This window comes from Anolis carolinensis, chromosome 2 (assembly GCF_035594765.1).
Source record: "Anolis carolinensis isolate JA03-04 chromosome 2, rAnoCar3.1.pri, whole genome shotgun sequence".
NCBI classification, from domain to species: domain Eukaryota; kingdom Metazoa; phylum Chordata; class Lepidosauria; order Squamata; family Dactyloidae; genus Anolis; species Anolis carolinensis.
In genome coordinates this window covers 258845719-258862302 of record NC_085842.1, presented here as the reverse complement: position 1 = coordinate 258862302, position 16584 = coordinate 258845719, and the positions used below count along the sequence as shown (strand labels likewise).

The 16584-nt window shown below is 39.7% G+C and overlaps 2 protein-coding genes across 4 annotated transcripts in view; both read left to right on the top strand.

The window, feature by feature from the left end:
- adamts19 (ADAM metallopeptidase with thrombospondin type 1 motif 19) overlaps window positions 1-3298 on the top strand; it is a 139282-nt gene extending 135984 nt beyond the window's left edge. For all 3 annotated transcript variants that reach the window (XM_062972125.1, XM_062972124.1, XM_062972126.1), the window contains 2 exons: window positions 658-835; window positions 1451-3298. In XM_062972125.1, coding sequence (XP_062828195.1) covers window positions 658-835; window positions 1451-1602 — 330 coding nt within the window. In that variant the 3' untranslated portion in view covers window positions 1603-3298. The remainder of the gene's footprint in view (window positions 1-657; window positions 836-1450) is intronic.
- Window positions 3299-4398: 1100 nt separating this feature from the next.
- On the top strand, window positions 4399-12735 carry minar2 (membrane integral NOTCH2 associated receptor 2). The gene is made up of 3 exons (XM_008103115.3): window positions 4399-5053; window positions 11072-11317; window positions 12173-12735. Exons 1-3 carry the CDS (start codon window positions 4889-4891, stop codon window positions 12350-12352), a joined length of 591 nt encoding a protein of 196 aa, XP_008101322.2. The 5' UTR covers window positions 4399-4888; the 3' UTR covers window positions 12353-12735.
- The last annotated feature ends 3849 nt before the right edge of the window (window positions 12736-16584 follow it).

Sequence of the window (16584 nt, the reverse complement as noted above, 5' to 3'; positions counted from 1 at the left end):
GAGATTAGTAAACTCATCTTTGTCCCTATATTATTTTTTGGTTTTCTTTCTTGAGAATTTTATTTTAGTGCTGCAGGTGGTGATAGCACCATAGTATCTGTGCAAAACAATAGTATCTGTGCAAAAGTAAGAACTTAGGAAGCCCAAATAAAGCCAGACAATCACATCCTTTGGGATGTTGTAACAGTGAAAGCTAACTATAGGGGAGAGAATATAAAACTAGAGACTTGTTAGTTAGGGCCAATTAGAAACAGAGATAATGCCAGAAATAGAGATCTAATCAGGGACAGATAGGAATTGGCAAAATCTTGGGGGGGGGGGGGAGGGGACAGTTAGAGAAAATACCAATTAGGAACAGAAAAATCATAATGCCTAGGCACAACAAAGATTTCTGTATGTCCTGCAGCAGAACCCAGAATCCCTCCCTTTACTTTCTCCCATCATATATCAAGCTTTGGCAGAGCAACAACTCTTTGAGGAAAAACTCAGTAAGGTGTAACTAGCCCCATTTCAAGTTCTAGACTTATTTGGTTTTCTGGAAAAAGGAGATTCAACCTGTATCCAATTTGAAAGAAATCCTGAGGTTTTTGTTTTGTTTTTGTTTTTTAACAAATAAAAGGTCCCCACCCTTATTTGTCTCTCTTGCATTCTTTGCAGTGCTCTATCACCTGTGGCAAAGGTATGCAATCCCGGGTAATCCAGTGCATGCATAAAATCACAGGAAGGCATGGCAATGAGTGTTTCTCCTCTGAAAAGCCTGCAGCCTACAGACCCTGTCATCTGCAGCCCTGCAATGAAAAAATCAATGTGAACACAATTACATCTCCTAGGTTAGGTGAGTAAGCACCACACAGTCATGGTCATTCTAATCATGCCCTATCATTTCTGCATGTATTAGCTGTATTTCCTATGCTGTGATCAGAGTTGCAGAGCCACAATGAATGTGTTTCACCTCCGCTTATAGGAGCCCCCGGTGGCATAGTTGGTTAAACTCTTGTGCCAGCAGGACTGATGACTTGAAGGTTGGGTTGCTGACCTGAAGGTTGCTGGTTGAAATCTAACCTGGGGAGAGCATAGATAAGCTCCCTCTTATCAGCTCCAGCTTCAAACAGGGACATGAGCGAAACCTCCCACAAGCCTCCCATAAAAACATCAAAACATCCGGGTGTCCCCTGTTCTTGCAGACAGCCAATTCTCTCACACCAGAGAGAATTGACACGGAAAAAAAAAAACCTCAGCTCATTGTTTGGGTAAGAAATGTTCCCTAACACATTCTCTGCAGTATACTCTAGTACATCATTAGCCGTATATCATTCTTAGGTTTGGTTTCATCTTCATTGCTCATCTGATGTTGTGTGCTATACAAAATCGTATAAATCTGAACATGGTAAATGCCTTACAGAACCATTGGAAAGACACTGATGTCTCTTTGTTTTGTATCCTGTCACAGCTGCCTTAACGTTCAAGTGTCTGGGAGACCAATGGCCTGTGTACTGCCGCGTGATACGGGAGAAGAACCTCTGTCAGGACATGAGGTGGTATCAGCGTTGCTGTGAGACATGCAGGGACTTTTATGCGCAGAAAATGCAGCAAAGGAGTTGACCTCTGGCAGGCAGTCTGGTTAGCTCTCAGCTCTTCACAGTCACATTATTTATAAACACACCCCCAAGCACGCTTCTTCAGACCAAATATTATCAGATTACATATAATTTAATCAAATTAATTTATTTTTGCCTGCCAAGACATTTTTTTGTTTTACGCTCAGAGTTTCCATGATTAATTTTATATGAATTATTTTGGATACATTTATCAGAATTTTTTTTAAAAAAATACTATTTTAAATGTTTATATTCAGTACAGTAAATGCTTTTCCCACTCCCAAGTCCCAAAGAGGAAGAAGTAGCAAAATACTGTCCATGGTTAGGTGTGCTAAATGGGATCACTTATAACAAGTGTAAATTCAGCACACATAACCGTTCATTGCATTGTACCTGGTAAGAAACCATCATGTTTCCCTGAATTTACTTTTTAGGTGATTTATTTTGCTGTATCCAAGAATGAAATCAACTTTATTTTATTATGATATATTGGTGCTCAGAGTCAGATTGACTTCAGATATTTTTGCAACAGGTTTTGATGTGAGTTAAGCTAAAAAAAATTGAACAGGTTATATTACAGAATGTATTAGGAAATCAATTCTTATTTTACTAAGGGCTTTATCCTACAAACTTTTCCCAGAGATGTATTTGTGTGATAAACACAACATTTGACCCAGAACATCTCTGGATGTTGCCACAGCCTCCCAGTATCAATTTTCATAATCGCAGCAGTACGTTTTTTCAGTTATTTCATTTCATTGTGGGAAATTGCAATTTGGACAGCTTTGAAAGGTTGTTGGACAAATTTGCAGAAGGTGGGGCCATCAGTTGCTTGCTATTGGTTATTATTAATGTACTACAGACTCCATCCAGTGATGGTGTAACAATTTCTGGGGAACGTAGTTCATAAGAAACTGTTGCATATCTTGATTATGAGTTTCCAGTAGGCAACTGGTCGGCTGCTGTGTGAATAAAACAGTGGACACTGTAGACTATTAATCTAATCTATTCTTGCTCTTTTTTATGTTCTGGGAAGCCCTGGGCAGTCTCTACAGACAGTCTACATCATAACACATATTCTCCACATGAATGAATGTGCCTTGGAGAATGTCAAGACACCTCATGTTTATAGGGTTTCTCTATGCCCTTAGAAACATACTGTAGGAAATGATCTACTGTAACTTAGAAACTTTTATGAACAAAAATAGACAAAATGGCAAAGTGGGGATTTTAATCATGTGCATGAACATATACTTGAACACAAGTATTGAATCAATTAAACACTGTAAAGATTTACACTGAATCTCTGTTGCACTGTTTGATGTAGTGTAGAGAAACACCATTCTAGACCTTGTAACATCCTATGAAAGAACTCTATACTGTTTTAATATGTCATTTATGTTTAAGTATTTTAAACAAGAGATGCGAGCCTTGCTGTCTTTGCTCATAGATATTCTCTTGAAGTTTTACCATAAGGAGAGACCTAATGCTTACCATGAATTGGGCTAAATTTTCAGTTTTTTAAAAAAGGTTTTAAAAATAATTTTGTGATAAAATTCCTTGTTTTTTTAAATCTTTATAAACATACAGTTTTACAGTTTTGTGAAACGTGAACAAGGCAACCTTTTCCCTATGAGGAAATATTGTAAATGCGTCATTTGATTTTTACACCTTCAATAAATATATCTATATTATATAAACTCCTCCACTTACAAGTGTGATTCTGTTTTATTATGTTGTTGGGATGGGGTTCTGTTAGGAATTTACAACATAATACACCAATTTAAGATTACACTCTCTAGAAGTGTGGGATTGTGCAAGGGATGTATTCCCAGTAGGAGAACATGGTTGTAGCTGTGACAAGGGGACAATCTCACAAACAGAGTAAGCAGCATGGCAGTGTCTGCAGTGTGCAACGATATAGTACATCATAGGTCAGGCTTCCTTGCATCATGAGACCAGAGGAAGAGAGGAGCAATGGCCCCCAACAAAATTATTGCACTGGTAATCCAGTACAGATGGCAGTGGGAAGTTGTTATGCCTTATACCCATCTGGAAAAAAAATAACATTTTTTCAAGGTGCCTTGTTATGTAGTGGGAGCCCAGCAGGACATCTGGATGATGCTCCACTGGGCATCGTATGAGCCCCCATTGGGCATAGTCACAATTCTCTAACATGATTGTGTATCATGTCAGTGACCTAAATCATAAAGTTAAGCATTATTGCCTAAGGTACAGTCATGGCAATTAATGGGGAATCACAGCTCAGTAACTGTGTAGTGTGAATGTGCCCTTGGACCAAAGCAATACTGGAGAAAACCAAAAGTCGTAAAGGAGAATGGCACCAAATAAACTGATGTAGTAGGATGTATACACAGAAAATCTACCATGTAGAAAGTCAGTTGCAACTCTTAATAGTAGTTTAGAGTGGTAAAGCAGCTTTTTGCCTAAATACACTCTTTGTGCTTTGGCGTAATAATGTAGCAAGCTGATCAGAAGTGTGCAGTGATCAAGAAAAATGTCAGTGTAAATGAGAGGTGATTGAGTAGCTAATAAAAGAGAATTTCAAGTATCTGCTAAAAACTCCACTATGTGACACAGTGTCATTGTTCCAGGCTGAATGTCATAGCAGCAACCTATGTATTTGGTCAGGTGACACAATACATTAGCGTCTACTTATGCTTTGTAACTCAGAAGTATCAATTTCATCCCAAGAAAGACTGCTACCCCAAGTTCCGTGTTGTTGATGCATTATATTAACACAGTGTTAACACAGTGAGCCTTGACACAATGTGCATATTGCTAGAGATAGTTTTTCAAGTCATCTGAAATGCCAGGACACTCTGTAATAAAGCTGTGTTTTAAAAAATTACACTGCAAACCACACTGACATTTTTCTCTTCTTGCTAATGAAAACTTCTCATTCTGTAATCCTTATGAAATATATAGCTTTTGATTGTGCTTAAAGGTCTCCTTTGAAACACCAAATGCCCATGTGGGGCCTGTTCATCTATGTCAGTGTGTCTCTTAATTCCCAGTCACAATTAAGGGGCACATACTTAGCTTTTTCCTGCACCTTGAAACCTGCTTTTCAAAACAGAAATTAATGCTTTAAACGGAGCAGCTGCATGATCCCTTTTACATGCAGACAATAGGAAATGAGCCTGCCTGACATCAAACAGCTTCAGCTATGGTTTCAGGTAAGAGAAAGGCCGTATCATTGTTCACTTAATTAATTATAGAAGGAAAGAGTAGTTGCTCTGGAACTGCAGAATATGTAGAAGGGAAACATGGATCTCTCTGTATTGCCAAATAACAACCACCCTGATAAATTCCTTCAGCTAGATGTAAAGTCCTTAGCAAAAACCTCAGTCTTTTTACAAACCTGGCTGGCAAATTTTCCAGAAACACATTTTCCTGGGGAACAGCAGTGGCACAATAGAGTCTATTCACAGGTAAGCAATTTGTCTTTCCATTGAATATGTTGTTGCTATAGTTATTCCCAAAAAAAATGTCTCCAAATTCTGAAGCTTTATATTTCATTAACTTCCAAGAGGATTGTTCTGGTCAATATTTCTCCTGTGCCTTTGATTAATGGGCTGAATAATGGTACTTTTGTAGCTGGATGATAGCTTGTAAAATGTTTTGAGTACTTCTCATCAAATGGTACTGATGAGGAAAATGCAATTTTCCAATGATAGTGGGACTGCAAGTCTCAGCATTTCTTGCCATTGGCTATGCTGGCTAGGGATGATGCCATTTGCAGTCCAACATCACTTGGTGGGTCAGATTATTGCCACCCTTCACATATGGTGTTGTAATTGTACTCTCTCTCCCCCCCCCCCCAACTTACAATGAGTCTAAAGCAGGCATGGGCAAACTTTGGCCCTCCAGGTGTTTCGGACTATAACTTCTATAATTCCTACCAGCCAGTAGGCTGGTAGGAATTGTGGGAGTTGTAGTCCAAAACACCTGGAGGGCTGAAATTTGTCCATACCTGGTCTAAAGGAAGCAAATTGAAAGACGAGGAAACATACACCTGAAAATGGATAGGTTGCCACTATTGATCCTGTATTATTGCTTCAAAATACTCCTCATCAGTCATTATAAATTTAGTGATTGATGAGGTTATTGTCTGATGTAGAATAATAGATTAATGGGCATTATCAGATCAATGAAAATATAGAAATGAATTGAGGAAAGAAATAATGTTAAAATAGTTTCATTAAATTGTATATTTATACATCACCCTCGAACTGCACGAACTTTTCAGGCCTATGTGCTAGGATCCTTTGTTCCCAGCTATCAAAATTTTGAAATTCTCTCACAACTCATGATGATTACAGATCAACTTGTAATGGCATTTGTCTTCAGCTCCCAGTAAGATAGGCATGCACAACACCACCATTCAGTATTATTTCCTCAGTGTTTACAAATGGGCTGAATCCTGCACACTTTGATAGATGCGTAAGACTGACCTGATGTGTCCTGGGGGGTGGGGTGGGGGGTCATCCAGCACAAACTGTTTACCTGCATCAACCAAAATCCTTGCAAGGCACACCTAAGTTCAATTTTAATATTTCATATGTTCCAGCTACTCCATCTTTTTTGTCCCACTCACTGTGTTTAGTGGGCCAGCAGCTGACCATTTCTGCATCTTTCAAGTTGGGTCCTGTTTTTTAACCCCGGGATACCAATAAGAGAGGGTCTGTCTGTCTTTCTGGTTTCCTGTTCCCCCAAAGAGCTCACAGATTTTCTACTTTATCCAACCCAGCAAAACAATTTTAAAAAGCACGGGATCCATTGAAAAGCAACAAATTTATCTTCTGCAAGTTCAAAGAGCCTTCTGGGAGAATGCACTATTAACATTTAAAATAAAACAGAAACACGTTCCTCAGAGGATGTAAGAAAAGAGTACACAAATGTTATGTCTCAATGCTAGTTATATTTGGTGAGGTGTAAGCCTGATAGATTTCTATAAAATTAAAATAATTCTGCATAGGATTTCAGGTTTAATTTATTAAAATTATCCTACTTTCTTTTAAAAGTCTGAAATAGAATAGATTACATGCCCTGAACTAGACATGATGCACACCTTGTATAGAACCAATCATTGCTGAATAGCATGTTTTGTTTTAGACTGGCAGAGGCTAATGAGGTTAAGGGTTAGTTAATAGCAGAACAGGAGAAGAGGTAGGAAAGGGGTGTTCCTTTTCAAAAGAGATGTGAGTGACCTCTCGGTTCCTGAAGTCATTAAACCTTGAGACTAACCTAAATTCTCTGTGCTGGAATTCATTTTATTTTAACAAACAGTTGCCTCTTAGGACATGGAGCCTCACTGCTGTGTATGTTAGCCTGTCATGACCTTTATAGAGAAATCATTCATACTGATGCCCCTTCTTTCTTTGCTTACAAAGGCCCTTCCTCAACTTAGCAGTGTTTGCACTTATTTCCAATATTCAGAGGCCAACATGACAAGTAACTTGCATCTCGGGCCAACAATTGTTTTTAAATTTATGACACTTATTAGCTTTGGAGCAGGAACTTTCTTACTCTACCTAAATCTTTTTCCATCAAATACCTGGCAGCATATAAATAAATAAATACCAAACTGCTTTTGGCATTTATGTGAAAATGATGGTTTTCCCACTTTGATCTCTTCACTAAAATAGACCTTTAGGCATTTTGATCCTGATCCACTTATGGACTGCATGCTGAACCCTGCTACAAATGTTTGATAGCTTTCACTGATAATATATTTCCCCTAATTGGACCAGCGTGACTATGATCAGCTTTCTCTGCTGAAACACCCCTTTTAAGAGCACACTACTGAAATACATTTTAGTTGTTTACATCAATATATAGACAAATGAACAGTGTAAAGGTCACAAGAAAGATGGCAAAGCAAGTCCAGCAGCATAAAAATAACTGATGAAATCCTGTTGGGAATTTACATCTTTGTAAGTGGATACCCTGGATTACCAAAAAGACAAATAATTGGGTTCAAAAGCAAATCATGCCTAGACTTCCTCTAGAAGCCAATATGACTAAACAGAGACTGTTGTACTTTGGCCATATAATGAGAATACTGGGGAAAAATTCTTGCTCCTTTGCTTTGAAGAAGTAGACTATATTTTAAAATATTCAAACTGACATTTAAGTTATTGCAAATTTTGGTCTAAAAGAAAATTTCCTTGGGCTGGCAAACTTCTCAGGGAGGGCAATGCCATCATTCAATGCTCCACATCCACCCCACTTGCAACTATATCCCTGCTCATAACCCTTGTCTCAGGATTTGTTAATCTCAGACAAGTCCAGACAGACATTTATAATTTGACTGCACTCTTTTCCAGAGAATACTTATTGATTACATTTTCAATAACATTTGAGGGGGACAGGATCTTGGTATGTTCTATATTAGCAGCAGTAATACCAGCACCTTCTTCTTTGCCTCACTGGCTCTTGGTGAGTGTGAGATATCAAATACCAACCAAAAATATTTATCCAACATTCACCAACTAAGCCACATCTTCTGCAATTTTAGCACTGTTAGTGGTAGAATTTTCTGCATACTTGATTGCATATGTGCCACATTGCCAAGACAACTGATTTTCAGGGTTCATCCTTGAAATGAGTACACCAATGTGGACTGGTCAAAACAAATGAGAGCAGTTGGCAAACTCAGCAGATCTGGGCTGCAGGGAAAGTCTGATAATATCCAAGATAACCCAAATAAGGTGTTATTTCTAAATACTAGACAGTAAGTCCAGTTACATGCAGGCACTTCTTTCCAGGGGAATATGTAGGATTAGTTGGTAAGAGCAGCCTGGATGAACATGCAGATTTACTGCCCAAAACAAGTCCAAACATTGCATGGTTTGAACATTGACCTATAACCTATGACTCTGAAGACCATGGTATGAAAATCTGTTCAGCTATGGGCAAGTCACACTCTCTTAACCTCTCTTAACCTCAGAGGAGAGCAAAAGCAAACAAATTCTGAACAAATCTTGCCAACAAAACTCCATGATAGATTCACCTTAGGGTTGCCATACATCAGAAATTAGTTGAAGGCACACAACAACAGCAGCAACAACAATGTTTGATGAAAAAAGAACAAATTGCACAGGGTCTGATTTGCAATTCGATCTTGAAACCATGTAGAGTAGACTAATTCTGAAGACTATTGTTGGTGGAAATGATTACACTCCTTGTGAACAAACTATTTTGGCTAGATGTTTGCTTAGAGCGCACTGAATGGATGTAGGGCACTACTGTCCCCTGAAGCACTTCATTAGTACATATACTTCAAAAATGTTGTTTTGTAATGTTGAAATAAATAGAGGTCGAAGTATAAGGGGAACGAAGACTTAAATATGCCACTACTCATAAAAGGTAATGATTCTTATGAAAAATTAGGTCCTGCCTGCAATTAAATCTTTTAAGAAATTGGGCTGGGTCCAACTTTAAATCCATTTAGGTAAGAACAGCTTTCTTGGGTGAAACGCGCGTCTATCTAGCCCAGCACTTCTAAGCACAGCCAACCAAATTACCCCAAGAAGCCACAAACCTGCTATTACTTTATACCAATTCAGACCATTTGTCCAGTTAGGCCAGAATTATCTACTGCAACTCATAACTGTTCTGTAGAGTCTGGGTGACAGATGATACTTTATTGTAACTCACTATATACACTTTTATGTGCATCCCCTGTGATCTCAAGATACTAAGAACTGTACCTGTGTCCTTCTGTATGCAAGGTGTAGTTTCCCCCACTAAGCTAGTGAGAATATAGGCTTTCTAAAAATACATTAATACCATTATATAGAATATGTTTTCAACTAGTTTTGCCGCTCCCTCCATCACCATCTAAAACTGGGTATACTAATCACATTCAAATCACATCAGACTGAATTAGTCATGCTTTACACCCAGTAACATGAATAGAAAATATATCCATGGCATAACATGTCCCATTGATTCCAGTGAGACTGAGGCATTGGTAGCTTTCAGACAAGATCCAATCCATTATTTTTGTGCCAATTCTACATGCATTAAAATGGTATTGCTGGTAAGAAAGTTTTTCTCTTCCTCATCTAACTATCAAGACAGGGCCATTGAAAATGCTGGTGTAGATGCAATACACAAATATGACATGCAAGACAGGATAACCAGTGGACATGTCATGTCTCAGGAATGACATATGGAAACTGACAGGAGCTAAATTTGGAGCTGGCAGGCACTGCAAATCGATTTACTCTCCAGCACTCGCTGAGGGTAATTATAGAGAGATTCGTGCCTCTTTGCCTTTGGAGCCTCTTCTTATTTATGACTCATTTACTCCTTCATCTGACTTGCCTTCAGAAGTGCAATTGATTGGCAGAAGGAAAGGGTAGCTGACACATCACAAGATATGTACAGAATTCAAAAGCAATTAAGATAAAATTTAAAAACTGACAAAAAATTAATGAAATTCAATAGAGACAAATGCAAAATTCTACATTTAGGGCCCAAAATCCAAATGCATAGGTATAAGGTGGAGGGGTGGTAGTGGATTATATGGCTCAGTAGTAATACAGTAGAGTCTCACTTATCCAAGCCTCGCTTATCCAAGCTTCTGGATTATCCAAGCCATTTTTGTAGTCAATGTTTTCAATATATTGTGATATTTTGGTGCTAAATTCATAAATACAGTAATTACAACATAACATTACTGCGTATTGAACTACTTTTTCTATCAAATTTGTTGTATAGCATGATGTTTTGGTGCTTAATTTGTAAAATCATAACCTAATTTGATGTTTAATAGGCTTTTCCTTAATCCCTCCTTATTATCGAAGATATTCACTTATCCAAGCTTCTGCTGGCCCGTTTAGCTTGGATAAGTAAGACTCCACTGTACCTGTGAAAATGACCTATGACCAAACTGCAAACCCCATAACTCCACAGGATGCAGTCATAGCAGTTAAAGTGAATTCACGGTTCTATAATTATATAGTGTGAAGGGGCTCTCAGTCACTGTCATTTAGATTACTGCTGGGACAGCAACATTCAACTCCCATTTTGATGAGTGAAAAATTGAAGTAATAGCCATTCTATGTAGTTAATGGGGTGATACATAAGGAAATGTTTCTGCCTATTTAGAGCTTTAGGGCTTTCATACAGTGGTAAATTATTACTTTAAAATATTTGTTTTGGCAATTAGTTACTTCGTTTTCATCCAAATTCTAATCTGGATTCCTTGTACAGTCATTGCATCATAGCTATGGCTTTCCTGTGACAAGCTTGTTAAAGAATCAGTCATACTTTTTACAGGAATGTGCCCATATTACATGAAGCACTACCACATCTTCCTAAAAGGCATTTTTCAATGCCACAAGAATTGGTTTATCATTAACATGAAAGGTTTCAAGCCTACAGGAGAGATCTTTTCTGAGATGAATGTAGACGACAGCTTTCCTTTATACTCATAGAAAGAAAAGAAAAATGTACGTGAACAGCCTGTTGTGCAACTTGGTGAGCTACATCCGGCAATGATTGACAAAGCCCTTGGAAAACACATTACACCTGTCACCTTGAAATCAACCATCAAGAGTAATCCTCTATACAACGATGTCTTTATTGATGACACCTGGCAGGAAAGGAGGAATAATCCATCTTGGACTGTTCAGGACTATGACAGGCATTCCCTAAACTCCACCCTGGCTTGCTATCTAAAGGTACGGTTACATAAAACCAGGCCTCTCTTATATTTACCATTAGGGATAAACATTTTCCACTAGAAAACTTGACTAGGATCCTACAGTGTTATTTGGCTGATATAATTGTTTTGTCAGATGAACGAGGATTGAAGAGGGATTATTCATCTTGCTTTTGTGGCCCAAGGAATTGCCTTAAAACTTGCTTGACTGTTTTGGGAAATGCACTGAAGCAAGCCATAGGTTCAGGGCAAAGAAGATTATAAAGAGACTGGGAATAGGTCTGGGAATTGGGATAGTTGGAAGTTTTTAATCATTTTGAATGAAGGGTTGCTCTGGTCTTAATACAGCAGCCACAGTGGCCATTGTGCTTCTTTCAGTAAAAATAGTTTTGCTCCACTGTCTGGCCTCCATGCTAATAAATAGGCTTGTGCATGGATTTGGTTTGGTCAGTTCCCTTTGGCCAATCTGACTTGTTCTGCTTGTTCAGCTGGCCGTAACAACAAGAGCTCAGCCGTAATGTTTTTTCAGCCTAAACGGGCCATGTGGCAACTGGTTGTGGCTCCTCCTCTCCTATTTGGCATCATATTTATTTATATCCGGCTTTTTCCCATGGGTGGGACTCCTATTCAGCTACCTGCCCAGTTTCAGGAGGTGCACAAAAATGGATGTGCGGGTCTCCCAAAATTTGGCCAGCAGAAAGATTGAGGTTCAGCCAAAATGCACAAGCCTACTAATAAGCAGAGACAGAAGGCAGTGGAGAGAACCTGGTTTGTGTCATTGGGCAGCAAACACTGGTAAATAAAATGTCGTCAGTTACCCGCATTTTGTTGTCAAGGCACAGTAAACAATCACATTGCTTTTCTTTTCTTATAGGAAAATCCAAATGATATCCACTACTGGCTGGAAGATATTTACACTCCAGGATATGATACCTTGCTGAAAAAGAAAGAGAGAGAAAGCAAACGTTCCAGATGTTGTCTAATCATACTGTTTCTGGTATTGTTGGTTTGTATCACAACAGCAACAGTGATCGTTTGCATTCTGTTCACATGATTCAGCCAAATTCAGCCAATAAATATTTTAGAAGAATGGTCTCCAATTCACATTACACTGGGATTGAAAATTGCTGGTCAGAATACATCAGTCTTGAATAAGTTCTATTGATTTTAATGGAAATTTCCTCAATCTGAATTTAACTCTATAGCTTGTTCTTCACCAAGTAGTTAATGAAATGGTTTATTGATAATTTCAAAGTATAAGAAATGTGTTTTGAAAACCACAGTCATCACCCCAGGGGACTCTGGCTTTGGAGAAGTGGAGTTTTTATTAATTTCATTTTATTTAATATTGTGTCTTTCTCCCAGCACCAGAATTTAAGGCCTTGTGTGTGCGCGTGCATGCACACAACTGCACGTGTATGTGTACTCCCCCATCTCCAAATATGTAGTCACAGATAAAGTCTTAAAGGTGATTAAATGTTGATTTGTCTTAATAATACCAAACTCTTTTTCCTGGATTAGAAGAGAAATCCAACAGTGAATAATTTGACAGTTTTTTTATAGATTAATGAATTTATAGTGTACATGAATGACCCTAGCTGAATATGAGTTTGACACATAAAAAAATCAGTTTAGAATTGGAGCTGCAATGGAAAACTAATGGAGAAGATGGGAATGACTCATGGGTGGACACTGGACAGCAATATTTGCTTCATACACTAGCCATTAAAATTGTGACTCACTAGGCTCCCAGGGAGTTTTGTCATGTGTGATCAGCCTGCATGTGTGCACACACATTCACAACACTTTGATTTTACTTGTGGGACTGATCACTGACACATTTCTTATGTGAAAAACTCAATGGTCTCAGGGTATCACAAAGGGGCCTTATTTAAGGAGAATGATACAGTTAGAGTCTTTCCCTTACACTCAAAATACATTATCTCTGCACCATAAAGGCCTCCTGAGATATCTACCAGTAAAGTGTGGTTTTAGTTTGCCACTCTATTCTGAAATATTAAAGACATCAGAGGAAAAAAAAATGTGGAACAGAAACTGGAATTCCACTAAAGAAACTGGAACAGATCCACATTGAAAGAATAATTTACAGTCAATACTCATAGTGCTAAGTAACTAATGGTGCCACTATCTCATGTAGCTTGAAAACCTTTTTTAAAAAAAAATCTGCAAAGCATCTTATGGAATTTTAGACAGTACGTATATCTCACAGTATAGAGTATTAATACTACTAAAAATATAACTGTTTAACTGAATTCCTCTCTTAACTTTAGTACATTTATTTTAAAGAGGACTGCAGGCAACATAAAAAAGAAATGTATTTGTATACATTACTGAGGTTGGTGGGTGGAGACCCAAAAGCAAAAGTTCTGTAGTTTCCAGGAAAGAAGCCAATAATGAGCATTTCTTAACAGAGCTTCTTTCTATGTGTCTGACAGTAGGGATAAAATCCTTTTCGCCTTTAAGGCCATTATTGGCCAATCTGAAGTGGTTTGCGTTGCTGCCATCTAATGGAAACTGGGGAAAGATTAAAACAAGAATTTGGGAGTTGTAACTTAATTTAATTTCTGTTACACTCCTGCCACCTAGTGACCTAGTTAATCCCTCCACCCAAAATATTACTTTCTCAATATATTTGCAGGTGATTAATCCAAGGAATGTCCAGTAGGTTCTTTTATCGCTCACAACACTATCCTGCAAGAAAAGGGTCTTAGAGACAAATGTATATGAATAGCTCCAGGATTCTAAGTTCCAGCCACTGACGAGAGAAAGCAGAAGCAGACTAGCTCCCCAAGACTAGTCAGCGGGAATGAACCATCCTGAAATGACACTGGATCTCAAAGTATCCTGTCTGAGAAGAATGTACATAATGTATTATATGATCAGGTGCTAAGAAATACGGGAATACCCCATTAACTAAGCTTATGATAAAGAAACATCTTTTTGCAAAGTCTTAATTCTTGCCAATCTCTTTTTCTCTTGATCTTCTTTCTATTGCAGTGGTTCTCAACTAGGGGTCCCCAGATGTTTTGGCCTTCAACTCCCAGAAATCCTAGAAGCTGGTAAAGTGGCTGGGATTTCTAGGAGTTGTAGACCAAAAACATCTGGGGACCCCAGACTGAGAACCACTGGTCTACTGGGAAGGGTTTTTTTAGCAGCTTCACTACTGAGAGAAGGATAAAGGAAGGCTGGAGCAACAAACTTTTGATAGGAGGTTGAAGTAGTGGGTCTACAGTAATCAATGCAACAAAGCTTGAGTTAAGAAAGAATTGGATTCTGCTCTAGCCATTCCTAGACTGCTTCAAAACAGCCACGTAATGCAGATCAGAATGTGGATTAAAAAAATCGAGTTCCACTCTGGAAAGTTTCCAACACACACCATGGGAAACATGAAAAAGTTCCTGCAGCGTCCACAAATCTCCCCTCGTGCTGAATTGATCCAACCGAACAACCTTTATCTTAACATTAGCTGTGCCCGGCCACGCGTTGCTGTGGCTGATGGGAATCATTTGTTGACCAGATGGAATAGCAGTGAATAGCCTTTCAGTCTTAAAGTCTGGGTGTTTTCTCCTTACATGAATCCTTGTTTGGTGAGCTGGAATACAATGGAATAGGTTTGCTGCTTGGAAGGCTGGGTAGTTGCGTTGTAGGGAAATGGTTTTTTAGCCAATTTGAATGGCACTGAATAGCCTCCCTGTTTCAAAGACTGCTTTCTACATAGGGGCATCCTTATCCTCCAGAATGAGACGGAGTAGCCTCATGGCTTGAAACCCTGAGGGTGTACTATGAAGGGGAAATGTTGCTTGGTTAGGTTGAACAGCACTGAATAGCCTTGCTGTTTGGAAGCCTGGTTGTTTCCTGACTGGGGGAATCCTTTGTTGGGAGGTGTTAGATGGCCCTGTTGGTTTCCCTTCTGGAATTCCCATTTTCAGAGTGTTCCTCTTTATGTAATGTCCTGATTTTAGAGATTATATTGTTGCTTCCTGCCTGGGGGAATCCTTTGTTGGGAGGTGTTAGCTGGCCCTGTTGGTTTCCTTTCTGGAATTCCCATTTTCAGTGTGTTTTCTTTATGTAATGTCCTGATTTTAGAGATTATATTGTTGCTTCCTGTCCTGCCTGGGGGAATCCTTTGTTGGGAGGTGTTAGCGGGCCCTGTTGGTTTCCTTTCTGGAATTCCCATTTTCAGAGTGTTTTCTTTATGTAATGTCCTGATTTTAGAGAATATATTGTTGCTTCCTGCCTGGGGGAATCCTTTGTTGGGAGGTGTTAGCTGGCCCTGTTGGTTTCCTTTCTGGAATTCCCTTTTTCAGAGTGTTTTCTTTATGTAATGTCCTGATTTTAGAGAATATATTGTTGCTTCTTGCCTGGGGGAATCCTTTGTTGGGAGGTATTAGATGGCCCTGTGGGTTTCCTTTCTGGAATTCCCATTTTCAGAGTGTTCCTCTTTATTGAATGTCCTGATTTTAGATATTATATAGTTCTGTATTATTACACCACAGTAATTGTAGATATGATATTTGTTGCCTGAGACAACAGCCAGGTGGCCCCTCTTTCCAATCCCTGGAAGAGAGAGAGAGGCCCAGGCAGCTGAGGCTGGGAAGGGAGGGCCCTCATCCGAAGAGGGGGAAAGGGGAGGGAGGGTTTAGGACCCTTTAGGACACGGTGGGGGGGCTCTTCCCAGCCTTGCGGCCACCCCTGCCTCCGACTCTGGAGGCCTGTATCTAAAAAAAAAAAAACTAAACCAAAACATTGCGGCCTAGTGGCCTCCCTGCTTGGGTCCGCAGCGCTTCCCTGCCTTGAGGCCACCCCTTCAGGCCTCTATCTCCAAAAGAAAATAAATTGTTAAAAGAAAAGAAACCTTGGTCCTTGCGGCCACCCTCCAGCCTGGCTCTTCAGGGGGGGGGGAAGGTTCTGGCTCTGGCTCTCTCCTGGCTGGGGCCACCCTGAGGCCTGCGGGGCACGGAGGAGGCTGCAGTGCTCTCCGTGGGGGGGGGCTTTCTGGAAGCCCCCCCCCGCCTTTGCCTCTGCAGGCCTCAACATCAAAAAAAGAAAAGAAAAAAGAAACCTTGGTGTCTCGTGGCCTCCCTCCGGCTGGCGGGAGGCTGAGGTGGCTCTTGGGGGCGGGCGGCCTCCCTCCGGCCTGTGGCGCATGGAGGAGGCCGCAGTGGCTCTTCACGGGGGGGGATTGTTCCACTCCTGCTGGGGCCCCGGCACGGCCTGACAATGTTTACTCCGTGGCACCGCCGCATGGAGGCCCCTCCTCCTCCG

Bases quoted from the DNA above. Each gene is read 5' to 3' on its own strand.
- minar2 (XM_008103115.3), top strand. From the start codon at position 4,889: ATGGATCTCTCTGTATTGCCAAATAACAACCACCCTGATAAATTCCTT. The intron at 5,054-11,071 runs GTAAGCAATTTG...TTATACTCATAG, and splicing joins ACAATAGAGTCTATTCACAG to AAAGAAAAGAAAAATGTACG. The intron at 11,318-12,172 runs GTACGGTTACAT...CTTTTCTTATAG, and splicing joins CCCTGGCTTGCTATCTAAAG to GAAAATCCAAATGATATCCA.